The 26,827-nt window shown below is 53.3% G+C and overlaps 1 protein-coding gene and 1 long non-coding RNA gene across 4 annotated transcripts in view; one reads left to right on the forward strand and one right to left on the reverse strand.

Annotated features, from left to right (window-relative positions):
• Positions 1–1,186: 1,186 nt before the first annotated feature.
• Positions 1,187–10,589, reverse strand: CHST1 (carbohydrate sulfotransferase 1). 3 transcript variants are annotated; one of them, XM_050335018.1, is made up of 2 exons: positions 10,422–10,589; positions 1,187–3,204 (listed from the first exon to the last, which is right to left on the reverse strand). In XM_050335018.1, exon 2 carries the CDS (start codon positions 3,158–3,160, stop codon positions 1,901–1,903), a length of 1,260 nt encoding a protein of 419 aa, XP_050190975.1. In that variant the 5' UTR covers positions 3,161–3,204; positions 10,422–10,589; the 3' UTR covers positions 1,187–1,900. The 3 variants fall into 3 exon arrangements, with proteins under 3 accessions (XP_050190975.1, XP_050190976.1, XP_050190977.1); XM_050335019.1 differs by lacking the exon at positions 10,422–10,589 and adding an exon at positions 10,098–10,213; XM_050335020.1 differs by lacking the exon at positions 10,422–10,589 and adding an exon at positions 6,402–6,425.
• Positions 10,590–14,050: 3,461 nt separating this feature from the next.
• LOC126651076 (uncharacterized) overlaps positions 14,051–26,827 on the forward strand; it is a 56,118-nt gene continuing 43,341 nt past the window's right edge. The window contains exon 1 of the long non-coding RNA XR_007631553.1: positions 14,051–14,221. This is a non-coding gene — a long non-coding RNA (uncharacterized LOC126651076). The remainder of the gene's footprint in view (positions 14,222–26,827) is intronic.

Raw genomic sequence — 26,827 nt, forward strand, 5'->3', positions numbered from 1 at the left:
GCATCACAGCTGCTCACCTTCCCTGCAGCCCAGCTGGATCAGGTTTGGCATGTTAAGTCAGGTTGCAAAACATTGCTGACAAACTGCCCCTCTAGAGGTCTTTTAAGGGGCAAAAAGGTGCTGCAAAAGTCACCTATAGTTAGAGCTTTGTCCTGTCTCAGGCAGTAGGTGTGCAGGCAGAGTGTCCAGCTTCCTGCGTGCAACTGCAGCACCCAGTCTCACCTTCTCTCAAGTAAGAGAGGGCTGGGACAGCAGACCTCGGAGAAGACTTCTGGAGAGAACTACCCAGGTGGGTGAGCTGTGGGTGGCTCAAACACCTCTGGGCCAGGAGTGGGTCCAGTGCTGGGAATGTGCAGATGTGGGTAGATATGACAAGCTGTGCTCTCATCTCTCTGTGGGTCCCTGCCCTCCCTGGCTCTAGGAGCAACAACCAGGAAACTGCTGGGGCATTGCTGTCCTCTGTGCCCTGGGGACTGGCCCTGGTGGCTTCCCATCTGCAGCTGCTCATGGTCTGTCTCAAGGGCTGGGTTGTTTGGCAGACTCTCCCAGCTGGGTCAGAGGAGCTGGCCTGTTTTTCCAGCAGGCAGGGATCAAGCAGACCAGCAGTGTCTTGTATCAGGCTCTCAGTGCTCCTGCCCTGCATGTCTGGCTTCCCGGTCCAGCAGACCTGCTCAGACCACAGGCCCGGGTGTCTTGCATGCAGGGCCCTGCCTCTGCAGGCAGCAGGCAGCTCATGAAGGAATACTTATCATCGTGTTCATTCATATTCATTCTGGCACTTTCATGACCTGCACTGGAGCACTTTTCCCTTGTCCTCCAGGGCAGGGAATGCCGACACTGGCATCAGCAGTGTCAGACAGGGTGAGGGGTCAGCCTCTTGGGGCTCGGTTCACTGTGCTCGTGCCATTAGCACTCTGGAGCTAAACAAGTCCCATGCCCCTATGCAGGCCAACAAGCTTTCAGGTCAACAAATAACCACAGGTTCCTGCTTTGGCTTAAGTGCTTGTCTTTTGACACACTTCAGATGCAAACATGCACATGCCCAAGGAAGTGGCTGCAGCTCTCTGCTGCCCTGGAGATGGCTCCCCCAGCCTTCCCCCACCTGTTCCCAGCCTCAGGAGTCAGGCAGACCAGGAGATGCACCTGTTAGTACATCCACCCCCATTTGCTAACTGACATCTTTCAGTTGAAGTTCACCCCTAAGCCAGTTTTATTGCACTTTTATTTACAGAAAACACAGAAATAAAGCATTAAATGTGTTGGGCTTTTACGAAACTACCCAATCACTTTTTTTCCCCTTTTTCTTTTATCTTTTGTGAGTTTTTGGCACAAAGAAATATCACAGGTGTTACCAAACAACCATGTAAGAGCAGCTGACCAACTGCCCAGCCTGATAACAGGACTTAAACAGACAAACATGTCACACCAAGATCAAAAATGAGGAGGTTGTTCCACTTTCACCTTCCAGTCTAACCTGCTCATTGAGGGGCAAGGGGAGTTATTCTGAAGGGGATGACACCATTCATATATTATATTTATATTTACCTCTTACATTGTAAAAGTAAACAGTGCAAAAGTACAGTACCCCAGATACCCTTCGATTTGGAAAGCTTGAAGGTTGCTTTATACATTTTGTGTGTTTTGTAAACATTGTTACCCATCCACAGTTCTAGCTCTTGCTTGTAGAGACCCAACTCCTCTTGGCATCCTAAACATATTGAGGGGCAGCAGTCACTTCCCCTGGACTCGGCTGTTGAGATTCCTGCTCAAGGTTTAGTGCAAATCTTGGAGAGAAAAAGACAAGAGAGAGAAAGAGGGGGAAACAAAAACAAATAAAATAAAATAAGGCATCAGTTAGTTATAAACAGTCTGCATCAAAACTAGGCCCCTTGGGGCTGCCTTAGGAGAAGGGCAGGAAGTCTCTCTCCTCCACCAGACTGATGGAGAGGTTCTTCAGCTCCTCCTCGGAGCCAGCAGTTTTGTAGCCGAGCTGCGCCAGCACCTGCTGGCAGGCGTGCTGGGTGAACGCCACGATCTCATAGGACAGACGGAACCGCCACTTCTCCGCTGTTGCCGCTGAGTTGCGCACGGTCCCGTACTTGTGCTTGGAGGAGGACCTGTCTCCTCGGGTGTTGTTCTGTATCCAGCGCTCAACATTGCTGTCCATGGGGATGCCCAGGAAATCGTAGATCTCCTCAGTCTTTTTCATGGGGTTCCTGGCCAGGTCTTCATACCGCACCAGCATGTACTTGCCCTTGAGCCATGGTGGCCGGTTGAGGCCGGTGGACACAGAGTTCCAGAAGTCCTCGCACACTGTGGTGAGCTGGGTCACGTCCAGGTTGTACGGCTTCCTGCCAGTGCCATCCCAGATCCTCCACAGCCTGTAGGTGTCCCGGAAGGTCTCGCTCCGGGATGCCAGTATCCCCCGGGGGTCCCTCACTAGCTGGATGACCTTCAAGTTCAGCCGCGGGTCCTCCACCAGGGCCCGGAGATCGTTGACCTCAGGCACCCGCACGGTTTTGATGGCCACATGCCCGTGCTCTCTGCAGGACTCAGTGGCCAGAGTCAGGTTCAAGGTCCCACATTTCTTCACACAGTCTCCCTCCTCCAAGTGGAGATCCACAGCTCCCAGGGACTCACAGACAGGCGGTGAGCACAGGGCCTTGCTGGCTCCCCTGCGGAAGAGGCGGTCTGTGGTGTGGTTGACAGGCTGGGGCTTGATGTAGTTCTCCAAGAAGTAGAGATCGCAGTCATACAGGCTCCTCAGCAGGTCTCGGCTGGCCCCCAGCATGACCCGCCTGTCTGTCGTACTCTTGCTCTGGGTCAGCTTCGGGATCAGGGTGTACTGGACATGGTAGAGGGGCTCAAATAAATAGAAGACATCAAAGTGCTGGTTAAACAACTGCCCGACGAACGAGGAGCCACTGCGGGTGGTGGCAAGGATGAGAACGTGCGTCTTCCTGGAGAGGTTATACGAGTAAGTGGGGCTCTCATCACACAGCCTCTCAGCCACATCAGTGTCCTGGCTCAGGCTGCAGTTCACAGGGTTAGGGATGGGGCAGCTGTGGAAGGACTTGGCAGTGAAGGTCCGGATTGCTGTGTACTGAATTGCAATGGATGCCAAGGCTAGTAGGAGGACAGCCTTCCAAGAACATTGCATGGCTGGTCACCTTCATGGAGCTTCTTCACAGGTTGTCTCAGTGTCTGCAATCCAACAGAGAAGTTAGGGGTTGAGCATGAACTTCCAAGTATCTGACTGCTGGGCATACCAACAAACGCCCTCCCAATGTATGTCCATCAGTCATAACCACTTGAACCCCAGTCACACACTGCAGAGCTCCATTTCAGACACAGGAAAGACAAGGCAGAAGCTGGCAGTCCTGGAGAAACATGTCCAGCCAGACTTCAGCCCTCTTCCTTACAGGCTGGGGGTGTACACAGATCCTATGCCCCACAGCTCACCCCATGCCCTGCAACCCAGGGGGGGATGTCAGAGCTTGGTGGTGACACTGTCTGTGTGCCTCCATCCAGCTGCTGCAAACCCTCCTCCCCAGCTGCCTTGTGAGTCACTTTTCACTCCATCTGCCAGTGCCTTTGGCACACAAGGGCAGGAGCTGTGGCAGGGAAAGATGGTGCCATCTTGTCTCCATCCTTTCTGTCCAGCTGTCAGGCCCATCCAGGCCAACAACCTCCTGCTTGGAAGAGGGGCAGTGTCTCTCTTAGAATGCAAACCTCTGCTTAGAGGTCCAACAGCCAGGCCAGCTCAGTCTGTCAGCCTCTGGGGATGAGCAGCAGCCAGAGCTGTGCCCCAGCTACCAGCCCAATGTGCCCCCAGCACTTAGTTCATGGGGCTGGTAAGATCCTGCTCCACTCTGGGATTCAGGCCCCTCCTATTCTGAGTACTAGAGAGGGAAAGCAATACTACAAAGGAGGAAGCATGAAAAACTACATCCCTTCCATCCTCTATTGCCAGCGGTGCAGCAGCAGAAGCCCTTGGCATCAGGTGCGGGTGCAGGGAAGAGAGGGGCTGTAGCGGCACAGGACAACTTCAGTAGTGCCAACCTCTGCCTTGCTGCAGCCCACACATGGGTAAAGGTAGGGGAAACTGAGCAGGACACTTGTATAGGGTGCTCAGGGACTGTAAGGTAAGGAGTACCCCTGTCATGCCTGGGGAGCTACCACATTGCTGGGAGGGGATGTAACCATGATGGTCCTTCAACATTCCTCCCTGTTCAGTAACCAAATAATGTTCATAGGCTGCACTGCTGCCCTCCAAAGCACAGGGTTTCACATCCACATACTATTACTCCCCACGGTCAGTGGGACTGGGAGGCAGGAGAAAGCAGACACATCCCAGAAACCCCAAAAAAGCTAAAACACCTGTGTGTGGGAAACACCTCAGTATTAGCAATGGCTTTGAAGTTCCCCTGAACCCACTTTCCTTTGCCTATCTTCTTTCCGTGTCCCCTCATCACACTGTGCTACATTCACCTGTGCATGTACATATGCAAGCCCCCTTTCCACCCAGCCCAGGCAAACCAAGGGGACCAAGACTTAAGTATCTCTGCTCCCTGCCCAGCAGAGCCCTTCCTTCCCACTGCAATATCACTCCCATTGCTTCCTCTTCCCCACTCTCTGTGTGTCCCCAGGGAGAACAATGTGCTGGCCTCACACTCGTGGTGAGCACCTGGTGCCCTGATCAGCCCCAGCGCTCCTGCCATTGTGGGTGGGACTGTCAGAGCCCCTGCTGTCGCTGCTTGGATGAGGTCTCTGAGGGAGACCAAGGGGCCAGCGATGGATTTCAGAATGTGAAGCCTATTCAAGCCCAGAGCACACTGAAATGCCTGATGGGCTTGGGACAATGCAATGCTCCTCACATGTGTTCCCTGTAGAGCCCATGGCAGCTGGCACGCTGTGTTGTTCCCATATCCTCAATGTGTCCCACTCCACAGAGAGACCCTGTCACCCAGCAAGGACACCAGGAAGGTAGCTTAAGCCCGCAGGCAAGTCAAAAACCTTCTTACTTAACTTCTTTTAATTAAAGTTTTTATTATTTACTAATTGCCCCAGCTGCTTTGTACAGGCAGGAGGCTTCAGGAACTACCAACTCCAGAGACCTCTAGCTGGGAGCAGGGGGTTAGAGCAGGACCCCAGGACAGGGGTTCTACCACAGCTGCTGCAGGCAACCCCCAACAGCCCTCCCTGTGCCTGTGCACTAAGAGCTGTGCTTTAGATCCATGAGGATGCTTTAAATACGGGTTGCTTTCTCTTGGACTGCTCCCTGCCGGGGATTAGGGCACTTTGGTGGGGGGTGGGGTTGAAAGATGCAGATGCTTGGCTATTGCTGCTGCTGGATTAGGATTACCCACCCTGCAGAGGAGAGACCTGGTCCCAGTGTCCACATGGGATATTCTATCATCTCTTGGATAAAGTGTTTTTCCAGGTCTGATAAGTCAGAACAGGAGGGTCCCTGCTGGCATCTCCTGGCCCAGGTGGCTTCTGCATGCTGCCTAGGTGGAAGCTGCAGTGGGAATGCTTTCCTGCTCTCTAGTGATGGCCAACCACACTGCATCCCTCACGCACAACCTCAACTTCTGCTCTTTGCTTCACTGCTGATCGATGCTGGAGCAGATGGAACTCAGATTGTCTGCATTGTAGCAGAAACCTGCTGCCGGCTCCCCAAAAAAGGCAAACCAGAGACCAGATGCCTCCTTGGTCCCAATTCCCACCGGATCACTGGCTGCAAGTGTTTCAGGTTCTCCACCCACCCCAATCCATTCCCCTTCACAATGCCCCAAGCTGCAGAGGGGAAGAAATGGGGCATTGATTCACCTCCTTGGCAGAGCAGGTGCTACACTACAGCCCAGCTTCAGCCTCGGCTGCCCCTTGACACCCTTGGTGTGTGCCCTGCCCATCTGATGAGCTTCAGCCAGGGAGGGGCAGGTTTTGGAAGAATTCTTCCCTCCCTGATGTCTCATCTGTGGCCTTTAAATCCAGCCAGAGGCTCCTCTCCCCCCCACGGCAGCTCTCCTGCCTCCTCCCATCACTGCCTTTCCCTGAGGGGCTGCAGTTCCTGCTCAGTCCAGCCCTGGGCTCCAGAGGCAGCAGCGACTGGCAGCTGGGTGCTCTGGGGCAGCAGAAGCACATGGCACCCGGGAGCTGCCCACACAGCTGAGGATCACTTTAACTCACACTCCCCCTTGTTCATCTGTCAGACACAGCCGGCTGGTGTGAGCACCTGCCCAGGAGGAGGAGTGCCGGGCTCTGCACAGCTCAGAGCGGGCTGGCTGGAGGAGGATGTGTCCTGCACACAGGCACAGCAGGACAGCTGCTCACACTCCCATCCCTGCCCTGAGGGACCTTGTTCTTAAATTGGCCTATCCCTCTTCAGGTGCTGATACCTGGGGCCAGCAGTTCAGTCAACAGCTGCAGTGAGGACTGTGCCCACATGGGGCTCCATCTGAGAGTCCTGGGTGAGGCATGTAGTGTTTTGGCTCCTCAGCCCTAGACCGTGGGATGCTGTAACCATGAGATTCATCTGCAATGCCGGCCTCACAGATGTTTCTGTGTTAGAAGTGTTCCCAGCTGAAATCACCCTCTGCTCTGTCTCCAGCTCAGCTCCACCAACAATGACGAGCAAATGCAGCCCAAGGGTGGGAGGCGAGTCCACTACGTCCAGCCAGGCGGTTGGGGCTATGAGATGGAGCACGGTGTGGGGTAGGTCAACCGTACCTTCCAGCCCACTGGCACTGCTGGCTCTGCAAGGGACCTTTGAGAAGGCACATGAGCTCTTTTTGCCCCTTCCCCAACCCTAACCTCCCTCTGGTCACAGCATGCCAGACTGCACTCTGCTGCCTTGCCTGCATCCCTATCCGGCTGCGTGTGGCTGCATTGGGACCAGGCTATCCACAAGGAATATGCAGCTTCCGGCAAATGGCTCCAAGTGCAGCAGGAGGCCAGCCAGTGCCTGGCACAGGGACAGAAGCATTGTCTATGGGAAGAGGAAGGTGCTGAGCCTTTCCTCTTCCCTGCCCCACTTCCTGCAGCCTTGAGCCCAGAGGAAGGGAGAGGATGGGCACAGGCAGTGCAGCCTCCCCCCTCCCCATGCACCTGCCAACAGCAGCGGATGCATTATCACCTGCCTTCCTCTTCCTCCTCCTCCTCCTCCTCCCCTGACTCCCAGCACTGCTCTGAGAAGGGTGAGCAGGCTAGAAGCCAGCAAGACAGCCCAGGAGCCCCAGGGATATCAGATGATGAATTAAGCTGAATGGCATCTGTGAGTCACCGGTGTGGGGAGCAGTGAATTTGAATTCGGACGGTCAGCCGCTGTGCAGCAGAGACCCAGATCTTCTGGTTTGGGGATGGTCTTCCCAGGTTTGAAGGGAATAACCTGCTTTTGGAGCTGTGCAGCAGGGCCACGGTGCCAAGCTGTGCTAGCAACTGAGTTTAGGTGCTGCCAGGCAGGCTGGACTAAGGGGGTTGCTGCCGGGGTCAGTGCAACTCACAGGTCTTCTCCCCCACAAAAGCAGCAGGGGCACAGCCTCATTGCACTGTGGCACTGTCATCCTCTTAGGGGGCTCTCACAGCACCTCCACATGTGTGGCTGCCCTGACTCCTGCCCCAAGCTTTCCTTGCAGGTTCCCTTGCATCTCCCCAGAGGCAGCCGTGTTTGGGCAACTCAGGGGTGATGGCAGCTTTAGGCGAGTCTCCTTGCAGTAACTGATACTGTCATTGTTGTACCCAAAGCTCTCTCAGGACAGGCAAAAAAACTGCTCTTTTTGGTTGCCCTCCAGGATGTGCCCCTCTCTCAACAGCTCCCCAGAATTTGTACCCTCAGCCTGGCTGGGCTGATCTTGAGCTCTCTCGCTACTGCCAGAGAAACCCCTCTGTGCTTCCCCATGGTAGGGAGGAAGGGAAAGGAAGTGGAAGAAGGTGCGAGGGTCTGTAAAATGCTCCAGCCTTGGCACAAGCCCCAGCACCCGGGCAATGCATTAGATGAGTGTCTGCCACTCACTAGTCCTTCCTACGGGCCTGCCTGGTGCCAGTCCAGCTACCAGCACCCTCTATCCCCAAAACCGATTCCCGCCAGCAAGGCTGTTTCCATGGAAACGGCAGAGTGACTCAGGACTTTGGGACCAGCTGGAAAACACAACTGTGAGCAGTGATTGCCTGAGAGATGCCGGGGTCTCGGTGCCAGGAAGACGGGTTGATGACCGCAGGGAGCGGGCAAGGCTGCCTGCCCACCTGCCTGCATGCTGGGACATGCTGGCATCGGCACAGAGGAGCATACAGCACGCCCCACACAAGGCAAAGCCCGTGCCGGGAGTTGCAAGGCAAAACCCCTCTCCTGACATAAGTGCGACTGCAGTACTTGGAAGGCATTGCTGCAGCATGCTCACCGGGGGACACATCCCGAAATGTGCCTCATGGCAGTCAACCCCTCAACCCCCTCACCCCTCCAAGACCCACATGTGCATAGTCATCCAGAGAACTCACAGCACTGACTTCTAAACCTGCTTAGCTCTGCACCTGCACCCGTGTCCCCTGCCTAGCAAGGAACACCCCTGCATGCCTTGCCCAGGGCAGAGCGGCTTGTTGGAGGGCTGCCTGAGGAGACAAGCAGCAGCCAGTACCCAGCATTGCCTCCCTTCCCAGCCAGCAGCTCCCTCCTGCAGCCCCACTCCTCCTGCCTCACCACCCAGGCACAGAAATTAAGTTGCAGGGTTGCAAAACAACTCTCAGCCAGTGACCCACTGGCACAGGCCCTGCGCCTTCCCAATGAGCTCCCACTGAGCAAAGACTTTATCCCGTAAAACAATATGATGTGGCCACTGAGGCAGGGAAGACGGGCTCCTGATGGGGTTTGATGACAAGCATCCCACTCGGTCACAGTGCCTTAGTCATGCTGTTGGCTCTGCAAAGCCTGGCAGACACCAAGCACGCCTGTGGGCCACCCAGCCTGGGCACAGGCAGTCTGCACCCACCGCTCCCCAGGGGAAAAAGAGACCACCGAAAAAAACAGCCCCAACCACCCCCCCACTCCGTCCCCTCACTGCAGGCACTATCTGATTTTGGGTACCACCACAGACATGTGACCAGAGCTGGTCTCTGTCCCCAAGCCTCCCCCTCAGCAAGGCCCACCAATTTGAGATCCTGATGGGGTGGGAATGAGCCTTCAGCCTTGCCTCCTCTTCAGCCATACAGCACTAGAGCTTCCCTACTGTCACAGCTTGAAATGCCAGCCCACTCATGCCCACCACCTTCCTCGGGTGCTTCACCGTATGCCAGGTGGAGGTGAATCGTGCCCCCAGACTCACTCTGCTCTCGTGTTCATCACCTCCCTGAGCACTTTTCTAATGATAAGGCACAGAACTCCAATGCTCAAAGCCACCCCTGGCATGTCCCCTGCTCTCCTATCTGCCCATTCTCTCTGCATTTCAGAGGGACTAAAAGATCCTTTACCTTGAAAAGATTACTGCCCACTTTGAGCAGCACTTAAACCATCATAGAACTTTCAACAGGGAATTTGATTTTTTTTCCTGTTGGCGCACAACATACACATTTTCAGTTAATTAATCACTATCAAATAATGCCAGTCCCAGAGTTTTCTTATCGCAATATCCACCTGTGCCTGTTTATCCTTCATCTGCTGAACTGCATCTGCCTCTTCCCGAGGATGCAAACGCCTCGATAAACCAAATACAGGGGGTTTTATGCTCTCCACCTTCCCCTGAGCGATCCACCAGCCTGGTGGTGCCTGCCTGCTCCCTCCCAGAGCACTCCCTGGCAGGAGCTGGAAGGCTCTTTTGGGATGAACGCCCTCATTCACCACCTCCGAACGCTCTTTGCAAAGTACCCAACCTACGGCCGCGTCCAGAGCGCAAACCTGGAGCCGCACCGCTTTCCCGTAGGACTGCTCCATGCTATGGCGTGCTTCCCTCGCTCTACGAGGTCTCGTCGCCAGCCTGCGCCCTCACGACAGGTTTTTCAGACCGCGTTGAGGTCTGGCAGCAAACGCCGGGGCATTCGCTCCGCCGGCTTGCGCGGCTGCACGGCCGGGCAGGGCATCTGGCCTCCCGCTGCCACCGGGGACTTACTTGCTCCAGGCGGCAGCTCCTCGCCCAACAGCAGCCCAAGTTTCGCGACAGCTCGTTCCCCCGCGGGTCTGGGGCCAGGGCTGCTGCGCCCCCGCCGCCGAGACAGCCCCGGGGGCGGCTCCCGGGTGCTCGCAGCCCGGGCCGGGGTCCCGCCGCAGCCAGCGCTGGGGACCAGCAGCAAGAGTCCCTCCCGCTGCTGCGGGCGATGTCTCGCTGCCTTGGAAAGTTGGTGACGCGGAAAGGGTTGCAGGAGAACCCCGGCCCGCCGCCCCCGGGCACCCCCGCCGGTCCGCGCCGGTCTCCGCCCGCCCCAGCGTCCCTTACCTGGCGGAGCGCCGCGGCGGGCTGTCCCCCACATCCCCGGCCGCGGCTCCTGGGGCAGGGGACGCCGAGACCGGCCCGGCCCGACCCGGGGGCGGCAGCCGGCGGAGCTCAGCGGGCGGCGCTGCGGGGGCTCATCCCTGCCTGCCCTGCCCGCGCTGCCCTCCCTGCCCTGCCCTGCCCTGCCCGCGCGGGCAGCGCCGCGCGGGGCCGCCTCTCCACGCCTCTCCACGCCCCTCCGAGCCGGGCGAGGGGCGGGCGGGCAGGGACGGGGCTGCGCCGCTCCCCTCCCTCTCTCCTTCCCTCCCTCCCTCCCTCCGCCCGGCAGCGCACGCAGCACAGCGCCGGGCAGCGGCATCGGCACAGGCGGAGGCTCCGCGCTCCCCGCTCACCTCAGCACGGCTCCCCGGCTTTGCCGAGCAGGAAACTCCCCGTTTCTTTATTTACCTCCCCGTTTCCTTATTTACTTCCCCGAGGCGCCCGGCCAGAGAGGGCATACCCCCTCCAGCCGCGGGGGTGGGGTGGCCCTGTGGGGCTCCCCCCGTGAGAAGTGTGCCCCAGGCTGCGTGCTGGCAGGGACACGGGGATCCCCGTGGAACGGGGTCTGGATGCGAGGCAGCAGGTACCCCCAACCCTCCTTGCACCCCAGTGTTGCGGCACCAGCAGCCACCGGGGCCCCACCGGGCTTGGTAGCGGTGGTAGTGCGCATTCATTCGCTCGTTTTCCGGTGGCCTTTGCTCATCAAAACCAATATTGTCATGGGGACTGGTTCTCCAGCTCCAGGAATCCTCTCTGTGCTGCCCAAGCCAGGGCTCACCGCCACGGGCAGGGACCAAAACCATCCTCGGCGGTGCCAGTGCCAAAATACTGGCAGATGATGGCACCTTCCCACCATCCTGACCACCTGGGAAGGTGGGATGGGACAGAGGAAAGAAAGTATGGGAGGGCGTCAGGACAGTTAAGGTGGCTGCGCTCTGACAGTCACATTACTCTCTGCTTCTGCTTCTGTTTGACCCCTCGAAACAGTTCAGACATTTTACTTTTGGCAACTTTGAATGTTTCCCTTTTGTCCAGCACTTGCCAACTAAACTTCATTTTTAGCAGTTTAGCTGCAGCTCTGCTGAAATGGCAGCAGCCAGCAAGAGCCAGGTTATGATTCTGGAGATGCTATAATGGATATTAATTTTTTTTATATCCCTGTTTTACACTGTGTATGTTTGGAGCTGGGCACTGTAAGAAATCACAGTGGCTTTCTTCTTACATCTATTTGAGCAACACTGAGCTCCTGAAAACCCCTGAGCTCTGCAAGGAGCTCCCCAGCTCAGGGATTTCCAAATCTTCGCCTCCGACTCTAGGCTTTGCAACATGTTAACTGTGGGGTTACAATACCAGCATGTTCATCAGCAGTTCTGAACAACGTCACTTGGCAGTGAGCAGGCTGCAAGTAACAGTGAAGCCCAGGTCTCCGAGCTTCAATTGTGCCAAGAGAAAAATAAATCCCTGGGAACGCTGGTCTCGCCTCTACTCTCAGAGGCCTCCTAGGCTGCGACAGTGAGTTCAGAGCTACGAGATTGCTTTTAAATCTCCGGAAACACAATGGCAGATCGTCACATTTTATGTTTAAGCATTTTGGACTTGCATTTGCTGTTTTAAGAGTACCCAGATCTTGTGTGTCCAAAAATACTGGTATTTCTCAAGTCTTTTACAATATCCTGACAGCCCTAGCCCTCTTAATCTAATTTTAGTAAAGTTTGTAGGGATTTTATATTTATAAACAGTTGGTGCTTAAATATTATTTCCCTCACCATAGCAACAGCTCCCCATTGTAGCATTCGTTATACGGTGCTATTGCCTTGGTATATCCCTGTTTTGAGTGAGAAAGCCCTGAAGTCACTCACTTTCTTGCTCTTTTCCTGCACCTTGAGAAGGACAAGGACTGAGGCTCCTGCCTGTCTGACTCTTCGTGGAGCTGGAAAAGAGCCATACCACCAACTGCTGCTGGAAACAAGCTGGTGGCCCTGGGGTTTCTATTGCTGGTGCTTTTGGGGGAATGTGTCAGCTCAGGCCAAGCCCTTTCTGCTGATTCACTTGCCATGGTGTAGCCCACCTTGTATCTGTGAACCCACAGTACCCGTGCAATAGCTCCAAGTGGCCACCCCCGTGTGGCATACGGGCCTTCGGCAACTCCAGGTATGCTCCAGCTTACTTGGCACCTCCAGAGAGCGGTGGGGAGGAGCTGAGAGCAGGCATCCAGCTGGCCTACAGCCATGGCTGTATTCTGCTCCCACTGGGGGCCAAGACACTGGAAGTGCAGGAGTGGCAGGATTTCAAGGAGTTTGGCCAAACAGGGCATAAACCAACTCAGGGACCAGTGCCAGGAAGAAATCAAGGGGCTCACAGTAAGAATGGCGTGCATCTGAGTGCTTCCCAGTCTTCCCAAAGAGTAAGGATTTTCTCCTCTCTTATGCATCAGCCCAGAAACAGTATGAGCACTGAGATTGCTCTGAAATACATCTGAAAAAATCCAGGGTGCCCAAAAACTTGGAGCAGTCCACAGATGCTTGGGCACATACCTCCAGTTGCCGGGGGTTGTTCCCCACCTGCAGGATTGGCACAGGTGACTGGAGAACTTGCAAACACCAGTGATCTGCATCTATGCAGCACCTGGGCTTAAAACATGACATTAAACCTGGGGCAATCAAGATATCATGGCTGTAGAGGCCGTCTTATACAAAAGAAAGCAATTTGCGGGAATAATGGAGAGGGAAAAAAAAAAAAAAAAGAGAGAGATGGATAAAACCAGGGTTGAAGAATAAAAAAATGTATAAAACAGGGTCAAAGGACAAACAGATGCTTCTGATGATTTCAGCTGGGCATGATCATATTTTCTGATGCTCCCTGGTATTTTAAGTGTTAATCTAGAGAGATGGTGTTGGTTTGAAAATTTACATATTATGGCTCTGTATCTCTGACTGGTGAGTATTAAAATATTAATTAGGCTCTCTGGTGTGTGTTTGTGGTCAGTTTGCTTTCAGAGGAAAGGACTGCTGTGGCTGTATCTCACCCTCATTAAGGAAATTTGGTTCTGTTTAAAAGGCATTGATTTTCCCCTGCATGGCTCTGGGCAGGAGAGCAGGGAGGCTGCTGGTAACTTGGAGAGTCAAAGAAGCTCACTTCTTAAAATTTTCATCTGAGCCCAAATGCAGTTTGAAAGCATCCAATTTCCATGCTCTCCAGCAACAGATTTCTGTGAAGGGTTTGTATTTTCTCAACTTGAGTTAAAAAGTTCAAAAAAATCTACCTTATCCCTAACCTGTTTGGGAATATATGTAATAAAATATCAGTGTAGCTGTTAAGGTGATATGAAGGTTACTGTTCCAATCTCTCAGTATGCAGTCGGGAGCAAAGTTACGATTCCTTCAGTAACCTGGCCGCGTTACATACCCCGTACATCTTGCGAAACACCGTTAACATAAAGAGCAATGTATTAAGGCACATAAATTTAAAGGCAGACTAATAGAAAATACTATTTTAGTGCTTAAGCATGGCATTTTGAGAGTCTGTGTCAGACTGTACTGTAGTGTTTGTAAACCCACCTGCATGCTACGTTTTTTTCTGCGGGAAGAGAGGAGGCTCTCCCCGGGGCTGCAGTGCCGGCGTGCCGCTCCCGCCGGCTCCCGGCAGCAATGGAGGAACCCTCCCGCCTGGCTGAGGCTTCCCATGCTGGAAGAAAGCGTCTCTCGGGGCCGAGATGATAAAAACTTTGCTGCCCCGCAGGCCAAGTTTGCTCAGAGGACGGAGAGGTATGTCGCAGAGGAAGAGCTGCTGTTCCGCTCGCTGGCGGCTGCTCGGCAGCAGCGTGGCTACGGCTGGGGCATTGCAGCAGGGTGGGAGCCGTGGGAGGGCTGCGACGAAGCGGGGACTGCCGCTGCCCCTCCTCTGCCCCGTGACTCCCTTTGCAGGGCGATGGGATGCAAGCCTCCCTGCGAGGAGTTTCTACAGTCTGCCAGAGCCCCGTGGGGTCACCGAAATCATTCCTAAACCCCGTAGGAGCTCCAGCCGAGACTTCTCAGAGTGATTTTTTGATACCTTAAGGAACAGAGGCTGGAATATTTTGGGGACACTTGACTTTCAGAAAATGTCCTTTCTCATTGGCCTTCATGTAAAAGCTTTAACAAAATACTTGATCCTTCTGTAGTTCAGAAGTGGTGATAAACAGCTCATGCTGTAATTCCTTCTTTTGAGGAGTTTATAAAATCTGTATGTGCAGGACTGGTAATGTACCAAAGGATGTGTTTATTTACCCCAGCCTTTCACTCCTCCTTCCTTTTTGATTTGCCCTCCCAAGAGCCACAATAAGTCAATATAAGACACAAGGTAAAGGAAATGGATGAGGACAAAAGTAACTCCCTCAGTGTTATGCACTCAGACATATTCACAGTATCATGGCTACAGATCAATTTTAGATTGCTGGGGGCGGGGGGGTGAGATTTTCCTCCTCTATAAAAAAATTAACACAACCAACTATCTATTTGTAAAATCCAATATTTTAAGGGCCAAATAGTCATTGTGACTGCTCACCCTTGCCCCTGTGGGTGACAAGCTACAGCCTTTTACCCAATAATTGCTGCACCTGAGCCATCAGCAGGGCACAGGTACACCTTTGTCTCAGGAGAGATGCCTTTGTTGCTGTGGGTGAGTTGTTCCAGAGCCTGATGCACCTGACAGTGAAACATGCCTCTTATTCCTAGTCTGGAGGTGTCGAGTTTTGGCTTCCAGCCACTGGATTGCATTATGCCTTTGCTATTAAATTAAAGAGCTATCTACTATCTGAACTACTTCTCCTATGTAGGTATTAATAGATCTTGATCAAGGTACCTCTTAACCTCCTCTCTGAGAAGTTAAATAGACTAAATTTCTTCAACTCTCACAACAAAGCAGTTTTCTGGGCTTTTCATGATTCTTGCCAGCCTCTCCAGCCTGCCTGATGTCTGCTTGAAAACAAAGACCCCACGAGCACAGGGAACATCTCAGGACTAATGGTGAAAGCAGCTCTGCTAACTCATCTCAGCTAAGTTTCCTGCCTTGGCTCATCACACCATTGTCACCAGCCTGGGCATAGCATTCCATCTTACTCCCAAGAAACTGCCCAGGAAAAGGCCAGGCCTTACAAGCTCCTGTGGTCTGCCTCACTCCTAGCACATAAAATGACACACATAAATGGGACACAGTGCAGTTCTCCCTTACCCTTCCTACTTGGCCCCTGGCCACAGTCATCCTGAGATTAGCTCAGTTGGTCAGAGCCTGGTGCTAATAACACCAAGGTTGTGGATTTGATCCCTGTATGGGCCATTCACTAAAGAGTTGAACTAGATGATCCTTATGGGTCCCTTCCAACTCAGAATATTCTGTGATGCTGTGATCCCTCCCAGGCCTATTCCCACCTCCCTTGAGGTGACGTCAACAGGAAAATCATCTGCTGTTGGAAACTTCAAACCAGTGTCAAAAGCTGTATTGGACTTTCACATACGATTGTATTTTTGTTTTCTTCTCTAAAAGTGTACATCAGGCTTCATGGTGTTAAATGTGCCCCATAAATCATGTTGTATCCAAGTCAGTGCTTTTACTCAGCCTTTATCTTTTGTAGTCTCATTTTTCTTGGGAGTTCAAAATACAGTAGTAACTTTAACACTGCTTCTAGTATTTTAAATAAAAGTCATTCACATACTGTGAATTTACAGAGGGCTTGGGTGGGTATTTACTAATTCACTGGAGTGAAAATGGAGGCTTTGGGAAAGTGTCAGTGAAGACGTGAGATTAAAAGCCTGGTTAAAGAGCAATTTCTCTCTGGGTCAACCCACACCACTTCCTAACCGGTCCTGTGCCACTGCCTCACTGCCAGCCTTATAGACCCTCCCCAGCTGCCTCACACAGGCAGAAGAACTCTCAGGAACTGTTTCTCAGGATTTCTTGGTGGTATTAGGTATGTGAGTTGCTTTGATGAATGCCACATTCATGCCATGCCAGGGTGAGGTGCCCTGCACTCAGACTTGTGCGTCTTGAAAATTTCTGTAAGTGGCCAAAGAGTGAGTGTCATTTGATCATAGTGTAAGACAGCCAGATCTTAAAGAAGGGGAAAGTGACTTTATTATACAAAACCTCCAAGCAAGTTGTGTTTACTCATTCGTGCTCTGTGACGTACAAACACCCAGATGTGTGTCCCCAAGGACACACTTCCTGTCACTTCAGGATCTCTGCAACCCAATGGACAGGGATGCTGGTTGCTGGGTCCTCCCTGTGATTCTTGTGTTCCTCTTGCTGGGAAATTATGAAGTAGTTTGTTAGACTGATACCGTCTGTCTGTTCAGAGTTGTCTTTTGCAACTGTGTTCCTGTTGGGTTAACAGGAAGTAATAAAATGCTGCTGTCTTCTGCTAACACAGTGTCTGTCCTGGGGCTTATCAGAACTTGGGCTCGGTGGTGCTCAGCTTGACTAACTGGAAATGCATCTTTGGTTATGAATACAGCCCTTCTTTTAGCCCCTGTTCTGCTTTTCCCCTGGTTCATACACCCATAAGCTTGCATTTGTCTTGCATCCGTACCAGCCCTAATATTTCCATTAAGAGTCTCTGCAAGAGCTAAGATAGGGAACAGCGTGCCACCTGCTAGGCCTGGATGCCATGTGTCCTCCATGTAGGGGCACATCAGAGCCCCTCCTTGCTTACTGCCCAGGGCTGGAATGCTGGCCATAGAGGAAGGAGTAGGCTTTACATAGAGCAGGTCTGTCCCAGTATCCCAGCATTGTGGGTCAGATTACTTCCCCATTTTGTTAAAAAAAGGATGCAAGGTTTTAAGAATGAGTGTGGTGCTGTTGGTTCTTATTGTAACTTGCAATATTTCAGGGTTTTTTTAAGTTGCTCTGAGGTTGGCATGGCCATGGCCACCACATCTGATAGGGATCCCCTCAGAGCGCAGGCACCTTAGGAGGAATTGGCCAGTCCCCAAGGAAAGTGGGGAGGCTGCTGGATCCTGTTGGTAGTGCTTGGGACTAGAGAAAAGTCTGGTTGAAGGGCTGTAGTTCTGTCCTGAGGTAGTTTTGCCTCTACCCTGACTCGGGGGATTGCACATGGTGAGAGGTGCAGCTGCCAAAGGAGCATAAAAGAGTGGGGTGCTTGCATGGGAAGGGGCTGCCAGCCTGGGCATGCACAGGCAGGAGGTGACGGGACCCCCAGCCCCGACCCAAAGAGGAAAGGGCTATGGCAGAGGGTCCAGGGCAGTGGCACTCCTAGCATCCCAGAGCTGTGCCTCTGCTGCAGAGCCAGGTGTGACCCACATCACCGGCATGCACAGCATCTGCTCCACCTCCCCAGCCCTTTTGATGTGGTTGTCATGCTTCTGCAGAACCTTGAATTAGCTCAGCATCAGTGGAGTCTTTCATTTCATCCCAAATTGCACAAAGTTCACAAAGCCTCTGTGGGAGCCTGCACGCAACCAGGATGCGCATGAGTTGGTGCCTGTAGAAGATGTAGAAGACCTTCAGAGGAAATAGCGAGGAGGGAAAGAGTTTAACGTCCACTCAAGGAAACTTTTGCTGCCAGGGAAAAGCTAGCATGGGAAGAAATTCGTTTCGCATTTAGGGTCCTGTGATGTTCTCTTTATCTGTCTGCCTCAGAGGTAACTCCCTTGCTACCAGTTATAAAATTCTCACAGATGTGCCTGCAGGACCCCTCAGGGGGGCCAGGCAGGCCATAAAGCACAGGGGGACAACACAGCCTGGGGTTTTATTGTGCATGCGAAAGGTGTTGTTATAAAAGCACCAAAAAGGGCTTCCATTTTCTGCCTTCTCAGCCAGCTATGTTGCAGTGTTCTTGACGGTTGAAATTAATTTTCTTTGAAGCTTTGGTCACAGCCTGGTGCCTGGAGTTACCTATGTGTATTCAACCCTTACACTGTAAGCCCAGAAAGCACCCCAATCATGTTTTGTCTCTATGAACAGACAGGTCCCCAAGGACCAATCTCCTCCAGCTGCTGCTCTGGTGCCTCAGAGGGTGCTCAGAGTATGCAGAAAGCTGTGCACTGAAGCCCTGTGCACTGAGCCCTGTTGGGTACCAGCCCCATGCCCTCTCCACAAAATACCGTGGCACCCATTAGACTGGAAAGGGCTTCCCCACTGGCAGGCACACAGCGCTTCTTGCCAGAATGCAGGGCTGCCCTGGGAGGGAAGGAGATGAGCCTGCTCCCCACTGGGTCTGTGCTGGCAAAGGTGGGGAGCTGCTGTTTCACCCTGTCCTGAAAGAGCCAATCTCTGAAACACTGCCCGTGTGGCTGGCAAAAGCTTCCTGGCTCCAGGGCTGGGAGAGAAGATGTCATTAGCCATCTGACAGGTCACACAGACAGGTCATCACAGAAGCAGTTTTTCCTTTAACACACCTCTAGGGTGCAGTGGGGTGGGAGAGGCCAGGGGCCTTTGCCTCTGGCACATTGCCACCCCTTGCAAAGTACACCCCAGCCCAGCCTGCTGCAGCTGCAGGTGCCGGAAGCCTTGGGGCCACTTCCCTGAGCAGGCGTCCTTCCTTCCTCTGATTTGTGCCTGTACTGGTGGCTGTAGGAGCTTATCATATGTTTACTGTTGGCTGCAGGAGAGCTGGAATCCTGCTGCTGCTCCCTCCTCTCCAGCCAGGCTGGATCCCACTCAGCCCCATCCCAAGGAGAGGGGGAGCAGAGAGCACAGGGAGCATCAGCTGCTTTGAGGAGCACTGGGGTGATTGTGGCCTTGCTGAGCAGAGCTGCAGCATCATGCTGAAGGGCTGGGGATGAGCAAAATAGTCACCTCTGGGGAGTCCAAAGAGTCGTGATGCTGTGCCAGAGAGGTAAGGCTGGCAGAGGTGGGGGTAGGAGGATAAATGCAAAGGCTGCTCTCATTTGGGAGCTGCAGAAGCGCGTGCCAGGTGCCTCATCTTTCTGCAGCTCCTGACTGAGGGCAGCATTACAAACTAGCCTATTTACGGAGGTCTGTGAGGTCAGGGCTGCCCGCATCCAGCACGGGCCAGGCTGGCCCCTGCACCAGCCAGGAGCACGAGGCACCCACCACCCTCAATGCCGCCTGTGTCCCTGCCTCTGCCCTTGCCAACAATGAGCCCTTTCAGGGAACTGTAGCCAGCCCAGCCATGACAGCCCTGCCTGCAGGCACGGCAGCAGGGGTAAGCAGGCTACAGGCAGCAGGTTCAGGGGCCACAGAAGGCAGGATCCCCTCCTGCAAAGCCGGGGGCATCTCCCACCCTGGCCATGCTGCCCTGGTGTTGCAGCTCCCTCTGTTCCTTGGTGTGCAGGTTGCTTGCTTTACATGGGCTTCCTCTGCAAACCAGGCTGGGGAAGAGAGTGGAGGGTCAGGTCTTCGTTCAAGATACTGAAAGGGAGTTTGAGTTGGTCCCATGGGGACATGGGGGCCATGTGAGAGCTGAGGTAGCCTAAGGGTCCACAGCACCACGGATGTGGTGGCATGCTGGCTGGAGTCCATGGGGATTTTTGCTGCAGGCTTCCTGCTTGTGTACCTGTGGCTACTGATGTCAGTGTCTGAGCATCGAAATCCTGGATTAGTTCTATGATACAGATTGAGGAGGTGCCTTCCTAGTTCACCCAGCTCCCCAGGCCCTCCCTCCTGCTGCCTCCTGCTTCCCCTGCCCTTGCTAAAGGCTTGCCTATGCTCTTGGCTGTAGCTTTTCAGCCTCCAGCACTGGCTGCTCTGATGGCTCTGCTGGAGGGGGGATGAAGAAGCAGCTTTTGTCCCCACAGGACACCTCTTCTGCTGAGCCTGCATGTTGGTGCTGCTTCTCCTCCAGGCGTAACACTGGAACTGATTTCCAGGCTGCTGACCCAGCACGGTGACAGGAGAAGGAAACGACAGTGGCTAGGGCAGGGACATTGCTCGATGTCCCAAGAGGAGGGCAAGAAGATGCCCTGGATCCTCTTGGGCCAAAGCAGTGAACAGGCAGGGTCTCTTGGGCGAGGCCCCTGCACTCTGCATGGACTCTGCCTAGTTCCTCCTCAAGATGCCCTTGAAAAATGGTTATGGCTGCAAAAGTGAATGGCAGTGTACATTCTGTTTGTGCACTGTTCTCACAGCAGCCTGCAACACATCTCAGGACTGTCTCAGGGCCTGATCCTTCCCCAAGGAGTGTGGTTAGATGGCTTGTAGAAGAGTCAGAAAGAAAAAAGGGTCACACACGGAACAGGATGCACCAGCATGAGAGGATAGCTGGGGCATGGGGGCCTTGCTGGCTCTCCAGACAGGCTTGCGGGAAACCTGTGTAGAGAGGGGGGTCTTGGACTCACGTCAGGACACTGTGGAGACTTGATACTGGAAGTTTGATGTCTTGAGCCCTTTTGTAGTCCCACATGTTTTGGGCTTTGACTCTATCCTTGTTCTTCCTCAGTGGTTTCTGCTGCTGTCCCGGCAGCTGTGAAGCTCCTTACTTGTACCTTCTGGTTTGATTTGGTGGGCCACTTGCTTTTTGCACTTGTTCTTTTGTCGTGCTTGTTTTAGAGCTGTATTGATTTCTTTCTTTGCGTGACTTTCACAAAAGCTGCTCTTTGCTCCCAGCTGGGGAATCTGCTTTTCGCCATCCCTTCGCTTCCCTTTGAAAACACTGGCCCTGCTAACCCCTGCAAGCAACGAGACACCTAAGACCCCTGAATACGGATAGATAAAAGGCTTGGATTTAGTCTCCAGTGTAAACTACAGCAGCTCTGGGTCTACTGTAGTTTAAACAGCCTCCTATGAGCTGGTCATGCCTCATTTATAATCCACACCCCTCCCTCTAGAGCTGGTCCAGAACTGGCAGCAATTTAACGGGATCCAAGGGGGAATATTTTGGGTTTGATGAAATTGCCTTTTCCCAAGAATTCACTGCATGCCATCTCATTTCACTATGGCTTTCCCCTGCCCATACGCTACTCCGGGACCGCGAGAACCCTCCTGCGCCCTCCTGAGGATGGAATCTGATCAGACTCGGGGTTTCAGCTGACCTGCAGCTTTTGGAGAGGCAGAGGAGAGCTAGGCAGAGATTTCAGGCACTCTCTGGGGATGAACTGTACCCACCATCTTCGCCAGATGAAGAGATGGAACCGCAAAGCTGCCCTGCACTGCAAAGGGTCGTGGCTGTGGCAAAACCAGGCACCTGACTGGACCTGAGTGGAGATTGTGGTGCTGTGGGAGGGAACGTGTATTGCCCAGTGCTCACTGGAAACCTGTCCTCTCTTCCTCCTCCCCTGAAACAGGAGTCCCCAAAGCCCCGGGGGTGACAGGCAAGGAGGCTCATTGATTTCTCCCGGAGCTAGGGCAGCCTGAACCATCTGTCAGTGTGGCTGCATCCAACACGCACCGGTGCCATCTGCTCCAGCATGATGACACCTGTCCTTGCTGCCCCCACTGCTCTGCCCTCTTCCCCCTGCGCTCCCTGTTTCTGCCACTCTCCAAGCAGAGCCTACAAGCCAGGCACATTGAAAACTTAACGCAAAACTAATTTGTCAGCCATAAACAAGCGCCAAAGGCTTCAGTGCATTTTCTGCGCGTTTTATTTGTCTCTCCCAGAAGACAATGTGTGCCTCCCATCTCTGCCGAACCAGCTCTCACTCAGCACCATGGTCATAGTACGGCACTAGCAGGGCAAGAGAGGCTCCCTCCGGGAAGCAGTAAAGAGGAAAGTTGGGGGGCCTGTGAAGCAGGGACACCCTGCTCATATGTGAAGGCACGGAGGAGGGAGTTTGGCATCAGTGGCTGCTTCTGGTTGTGAGGGGAAAGCTTCAAAGAAGATGTTGCCACCAGTCTGAGCCAGGGCAGTGTTTAGCACCCTGCAGCTCGGGCAAGATCTGAGGACACCTCTGAAGTGTGTGTGGGGGGCAGGGGGTTAGGACCACAAGAAAACTCATAAGGACTTCATGAGGTCTCAAGTCCAACCTTCTTCTCAAAGCACGGTCAGCTATGGGGCCAAACTGGTTTGCTCAGGGCTTTATTCAGTCAGGTCTTGCAAAACTCCAAGGATAGAGGATGCCTCAGCATCTATGAGATTTTTCTCCTCAAATAGCGGCTCAGAGGGTGCTCAGAGGGTGCAGAGGGCACCGGACCCAGTTCTCAGGACTGTGAGCTGTGTGGGGAACCTGGTCATTCACATGCCAGGGGAAGGGTAGGGTGAGGCACGAGAAGGGACCATTTGATGGCCATGCTTCATGTCTTGCTTGGGAGCAGGGGCAGAAGGTGCTATAGATGCAGATTGAAACTGAGAGTAGGATTTGAGGTTGGGTACGTCCTTGGCATGGTTGAGGCAATCTGAGGCAGTCAATGGGCAATCTGTGCCTCTAGAGAGCCCCAACAGTGTCCTGGGGCACCACATCCTGCCGGAGGCTGGTGTTTGCCAGAGGGTGAACCAGGCTGGGACAGTTTGTAGAAACAGGAGAACAGGCTGAAAAACTGCTATGTGAAGAGAGAGTAAAAGAGCCTCATGTCTGCTTTTAGACTGCTATTAGAGAGCGTCCAAAGGAGGGCAACAAAGATAGTGAAGGGCCTTGAGGGGAAGCCATATGAGGAGTGGCTGAGGTCACTTGGTCTGTTCAGCCTGGAGAAGAGGAGACCGAGGAGAGACCTCATTGCAGTCTACAACTTCCTTGTGAGGGGAAGAGAAGGGGCAGACACTGATCTCTTCTCTGTGGTGACCAGTGACAGGATGCAAGGGAATGGCCTGAAGCTGTGTCAGGGGAGGTTTAGGTTGGGTATTAGAAAAATGTTCTTCACCCAGAGGGTGGTTGGGCACTGGAACAGGTTCCCCAGGGAAGTGGTCACAGCATTAAGCCTTACAGAGTTACCCTCAGGCACATGGTGGGACTCTTGGGGATGGTCCTGTGCAGGGCCAGGAGTTGGACTCCATGATCCTTGTGGTTCCCTTCCAACTCAGCATATTCTGTGATTCTCTGATGGAGCCTGGGCAGCAGGAAGCAAATACCCAGGAAAGGAGGAAGAAGAGGAATAAAGCTAGAGAGAAAGGGGTAAAAGTGGGTGGGAAGCTGCCTGCTAATCCCAGGTCCGAGGCTGCAGAATGGTCCCTGGAAAGAAAGTGTAAAGTTTTCACATCAGCCTGGGCAAAACTCCTGGGGGAATCAAGCATCAGCAAGCTGCCAGGGAGGTGAACATGGTGTGGCATCTCTACAGGCTGCTGTGGGCACAGCAGGCAGTGAGGAGAATATGACATCCCTAGAGGAATCCACTCTTCACATGATGTTGGTGACTCACTGTCACTTGGAGCTAAGTGGCTGAGTGGCAGCAGCTGAGAGATCTGTGCCAAGGAGGGAGCTGCTCAGAAGGCAGAGGGGTGAGCCAGTCCCTTGGGATGTGCCATGAGGGCAGCAGAGCTCCACTTTCAGCTCTGCTCAGCCCTGGTGACCAGGTGATAGTTGTCTGCACTGATAGACAGTGTCGAGTCACCCCACAAATCATCATCTGAGAGCCAAGACTGTTCATCCCTTCCTGCTCTTCCAAAAAACGAACCAGCAGGGCCTGACCACCATGTAGCCCTCTTGTCATTGGGTGCTTCTCCAAAAATATTATTTAAGGTAATTGAAAGCTCTAGATCAACATTGGCAGCTGAATATCTGCTTGTACGTATGTAGTCATCATGTAGATGCTCATTTAATATTAGCATGCACACAGAAATGCAGCGATTCAATACAAACTATATACTGGTGTGTTGTACTAAATGCATATTAATCCAAAGTGCTTCATAATTCTGCATAACTATGTACTGAGTGTGCAGTGAGGTATTTAAATTTAAATTTGTAGCACCTATTACTACTGACTCACATTAAACCACATATTTATCAGAATTGATTTTTTGACATGTGTAATATACCGTGAGAAACTGTGATTTTTCTTAGCCTTCCAAAATCTTTTTTACTCTTAGTTTATATGTCTGTGATACCAGGTCAGCATGGGTCAAATCCCTAGGAGCTGTGGAATAGCAGTGCCACTTGTTTCCCCATGGGCACATCCCTGCCACAGCACTGGCACAGGAGGTGTTATTGTGGAATTCTAAGAGGTGGAAGCATTGGGATTGCCCTGCTGTCATTTTTATGCTGGATCAGTCAGAGCAAATGCTGTTGTATTTCTCTGCTGTACTCTTGTCGGAGAACAGGGCATGTTTGCCCACTTCTACCCCCATATTCGCACATGCCTATTGACATAGAGGGCAGTGGGGGCTAGAGCTGGTCTGGGGGTTCTAGCAGCCAGACAAGGAGGTAAGGGGAGCTGTGGGCATGGGGGCTCAGGAGGGCAGCTGTGATGCTGCCCAGGAGGGCTGTACAGCAAAGCCATGCCCTGCCTGCCTGCCTGACTGCTGGTGAAAGCCCCTGCCTCAAGGAGTGGGAAAAAAACCACAGAATGGAAGAGAAATGCAAGGGAAGTGGCATCTTGGAAAAATCCCAGAATAAGTATTAGGCTTCATCCTCAAAACTTTATGGTCTCAGGCAAAAACATTCAAGCACTGGGCAAAAGCCAGCTCCATCCTCTCACATGCCTGTACCTCCGTGCTGGCTGCTGGGCACTCCCAGCCTCCCTGCTGCCCTCACACAAAGAGAGGGTACTGCACTCCCTCCTGGCAGCAGGGAGCCCATACTGCAGCCCTGGGGGTACCAGCCAGGACATGGCAACCAGGATGGATTTGGCTGCCTGTGGTCCAGCGTGGTACTATTCAGAATGTCCCATCTGCCACAACGTGCATCCCCAAGGATTGCCAGTGGTGCCTACAGTACCAGACAGCTCCACAGACTTTGCTGCTCTTTGGAGAGTTTGACTCAGCAAAGCTGCAGCCCCGCAGCACAGCCCCGCAGAGCCAAGGTGCGAGTGTGTCTGGGATTCGGTGGAGTGACTGCTTGGTCCCAGCTGCCTTCCTTGACCGCTGTCTGAAGAAGTGAAGGATAATGTGCTCAGGCAGTCAGTGATGGATGGCAGGGCAAGTCGTGAGATGAGGAGACGGATGGCACTGCTTGCAGGAGGAGTGGGAGGGAGGCTGAAGGGCAGGAGCAGCACGCAGTCACTGGAGCTGTGCAGAGCTGCTGATGTGGGGTGATGGCCCCTCAGCATTGCAGCATGGTCCCAGGAGCCTAGAGATGGGGGGGAAAGGCACAGATGCAGGGTGGGGAGGGGGTGGAGAAGCGGAGTCGTTTGAGCTGAGTTGCCTTTGCATCTTCCACCTCTTCCCTGTCCTGAGGGGGTGGTATCAGGTGGGAGAGGAAGGAGTACCACCTGTCCTCTGCCCACTCCTGCCCCAGGGAAATAGCTGGCTGTGACCTCCACCCTGGGGTGAGCCATTGCCATATTTGTTATTACCAGGTGAGCTGAGGTGTCAGGGTCATGGGAGGCAGTGGCTGCCATCCACCTCTGGGGACAGCTGAGCTGTCAACCCTCCCAGTGCCAGCTCCCGCAGTCCACTCCACACTGAACCCTGAGGGACAAAGCACCATCGCTGGTGGGGGCAGGAGGAAATCCCAGAGGAGACCATGACAAATCACAGACCCTGTGGAGTCTGCACTTCCAGTGTCCCAACAGGGATAATAGCATGTGGGTACAAAAACAATTAGGAGGAACAGTAGCAGTATCTGAGGGGCTGCTCTAGATCCCAGCACCTTCTCACTGGAAGTGTGGAAGACAGCAGGGTCAGGTCTGTCCCGCAGCACTGAGCCACTCTGTTGTACTCATCTCCAGCTGCAGAGAGCAACACCCTGCCACGGAGGGGGCCTCCTCCCCGTGGTGCAGAAACACCATTGGCTTGGAAAGAAGGAGGAGAAAGAGGGAAGAGATGGGGACCTGAACCACCTTCTCAGGCAAGCAGCAGGGAGACCAGGGAGAATGATGTTTGCTTACATGTAGCACAATTTTGGTTGTGATAGTGCCTATAGCATGAATGGTGTTTGTTTTATTTTGATGAGAAAAGCAGTGCAAAGGAGCAATCTCTCTCCAAAGCATCAGGCAGCTCCTCCGCCTGCCTCCTGCCTTGCAAATTCTCCCTTTCCCAACAAACCAGACAGCATTTGTTGGTTGGAAAGAGAGACAGCAAGTCCATTACTGTCCATAGGGCACCTGCTGCTTCTGTCATTTCTAAACAGCTCTGTGAGGGGAGTGGGAGAGTGTAATTTCTGCAGCAATCTCCATTTCCTAACAGCATCAATAAATGCAGGCTGTACCCCAGAAATGGCAGGGGAACAAATCAATGTGTCCTTCTAGCTAAGGGCTGTGCTACATCTCCAAACAGATCCCTTCTCAGATGAGGAAGATCTGTGGCAAGCAGACGACACCCAAAATGTGCCCAAACCCACCCAAGACCAAAATGTTATTCTTCCCTCTCCTATTCAGTGGGGAGGGAGGAA

This window comes from Myiozetetes cayanensis, unplaced genomic scaffold (assembly GCF_022539395.1).
Source record: "Myiozetetes cayanensis isolate MyiCay16 unplaced genomic scaffold, myiCay2020 scf6-25, whole genome shotgun sequence".
Lineage (NCBI taxonomy): Eukaryota > Metazoa > Chordata > Aves > Passeriformes > Tyrannidae > Myiozetetes > Myiozetetes cayanensis.

What these genes read in the sequence shown, in the direction of transcription:
- CHST1 (XM_050335018.1), bottom strand. Translation starts at nt 3,160, where the DNA reads ATGCAATGTTCTTGGAAGGCTGTCCTCCTACTAGCCTTGGCATCCATT.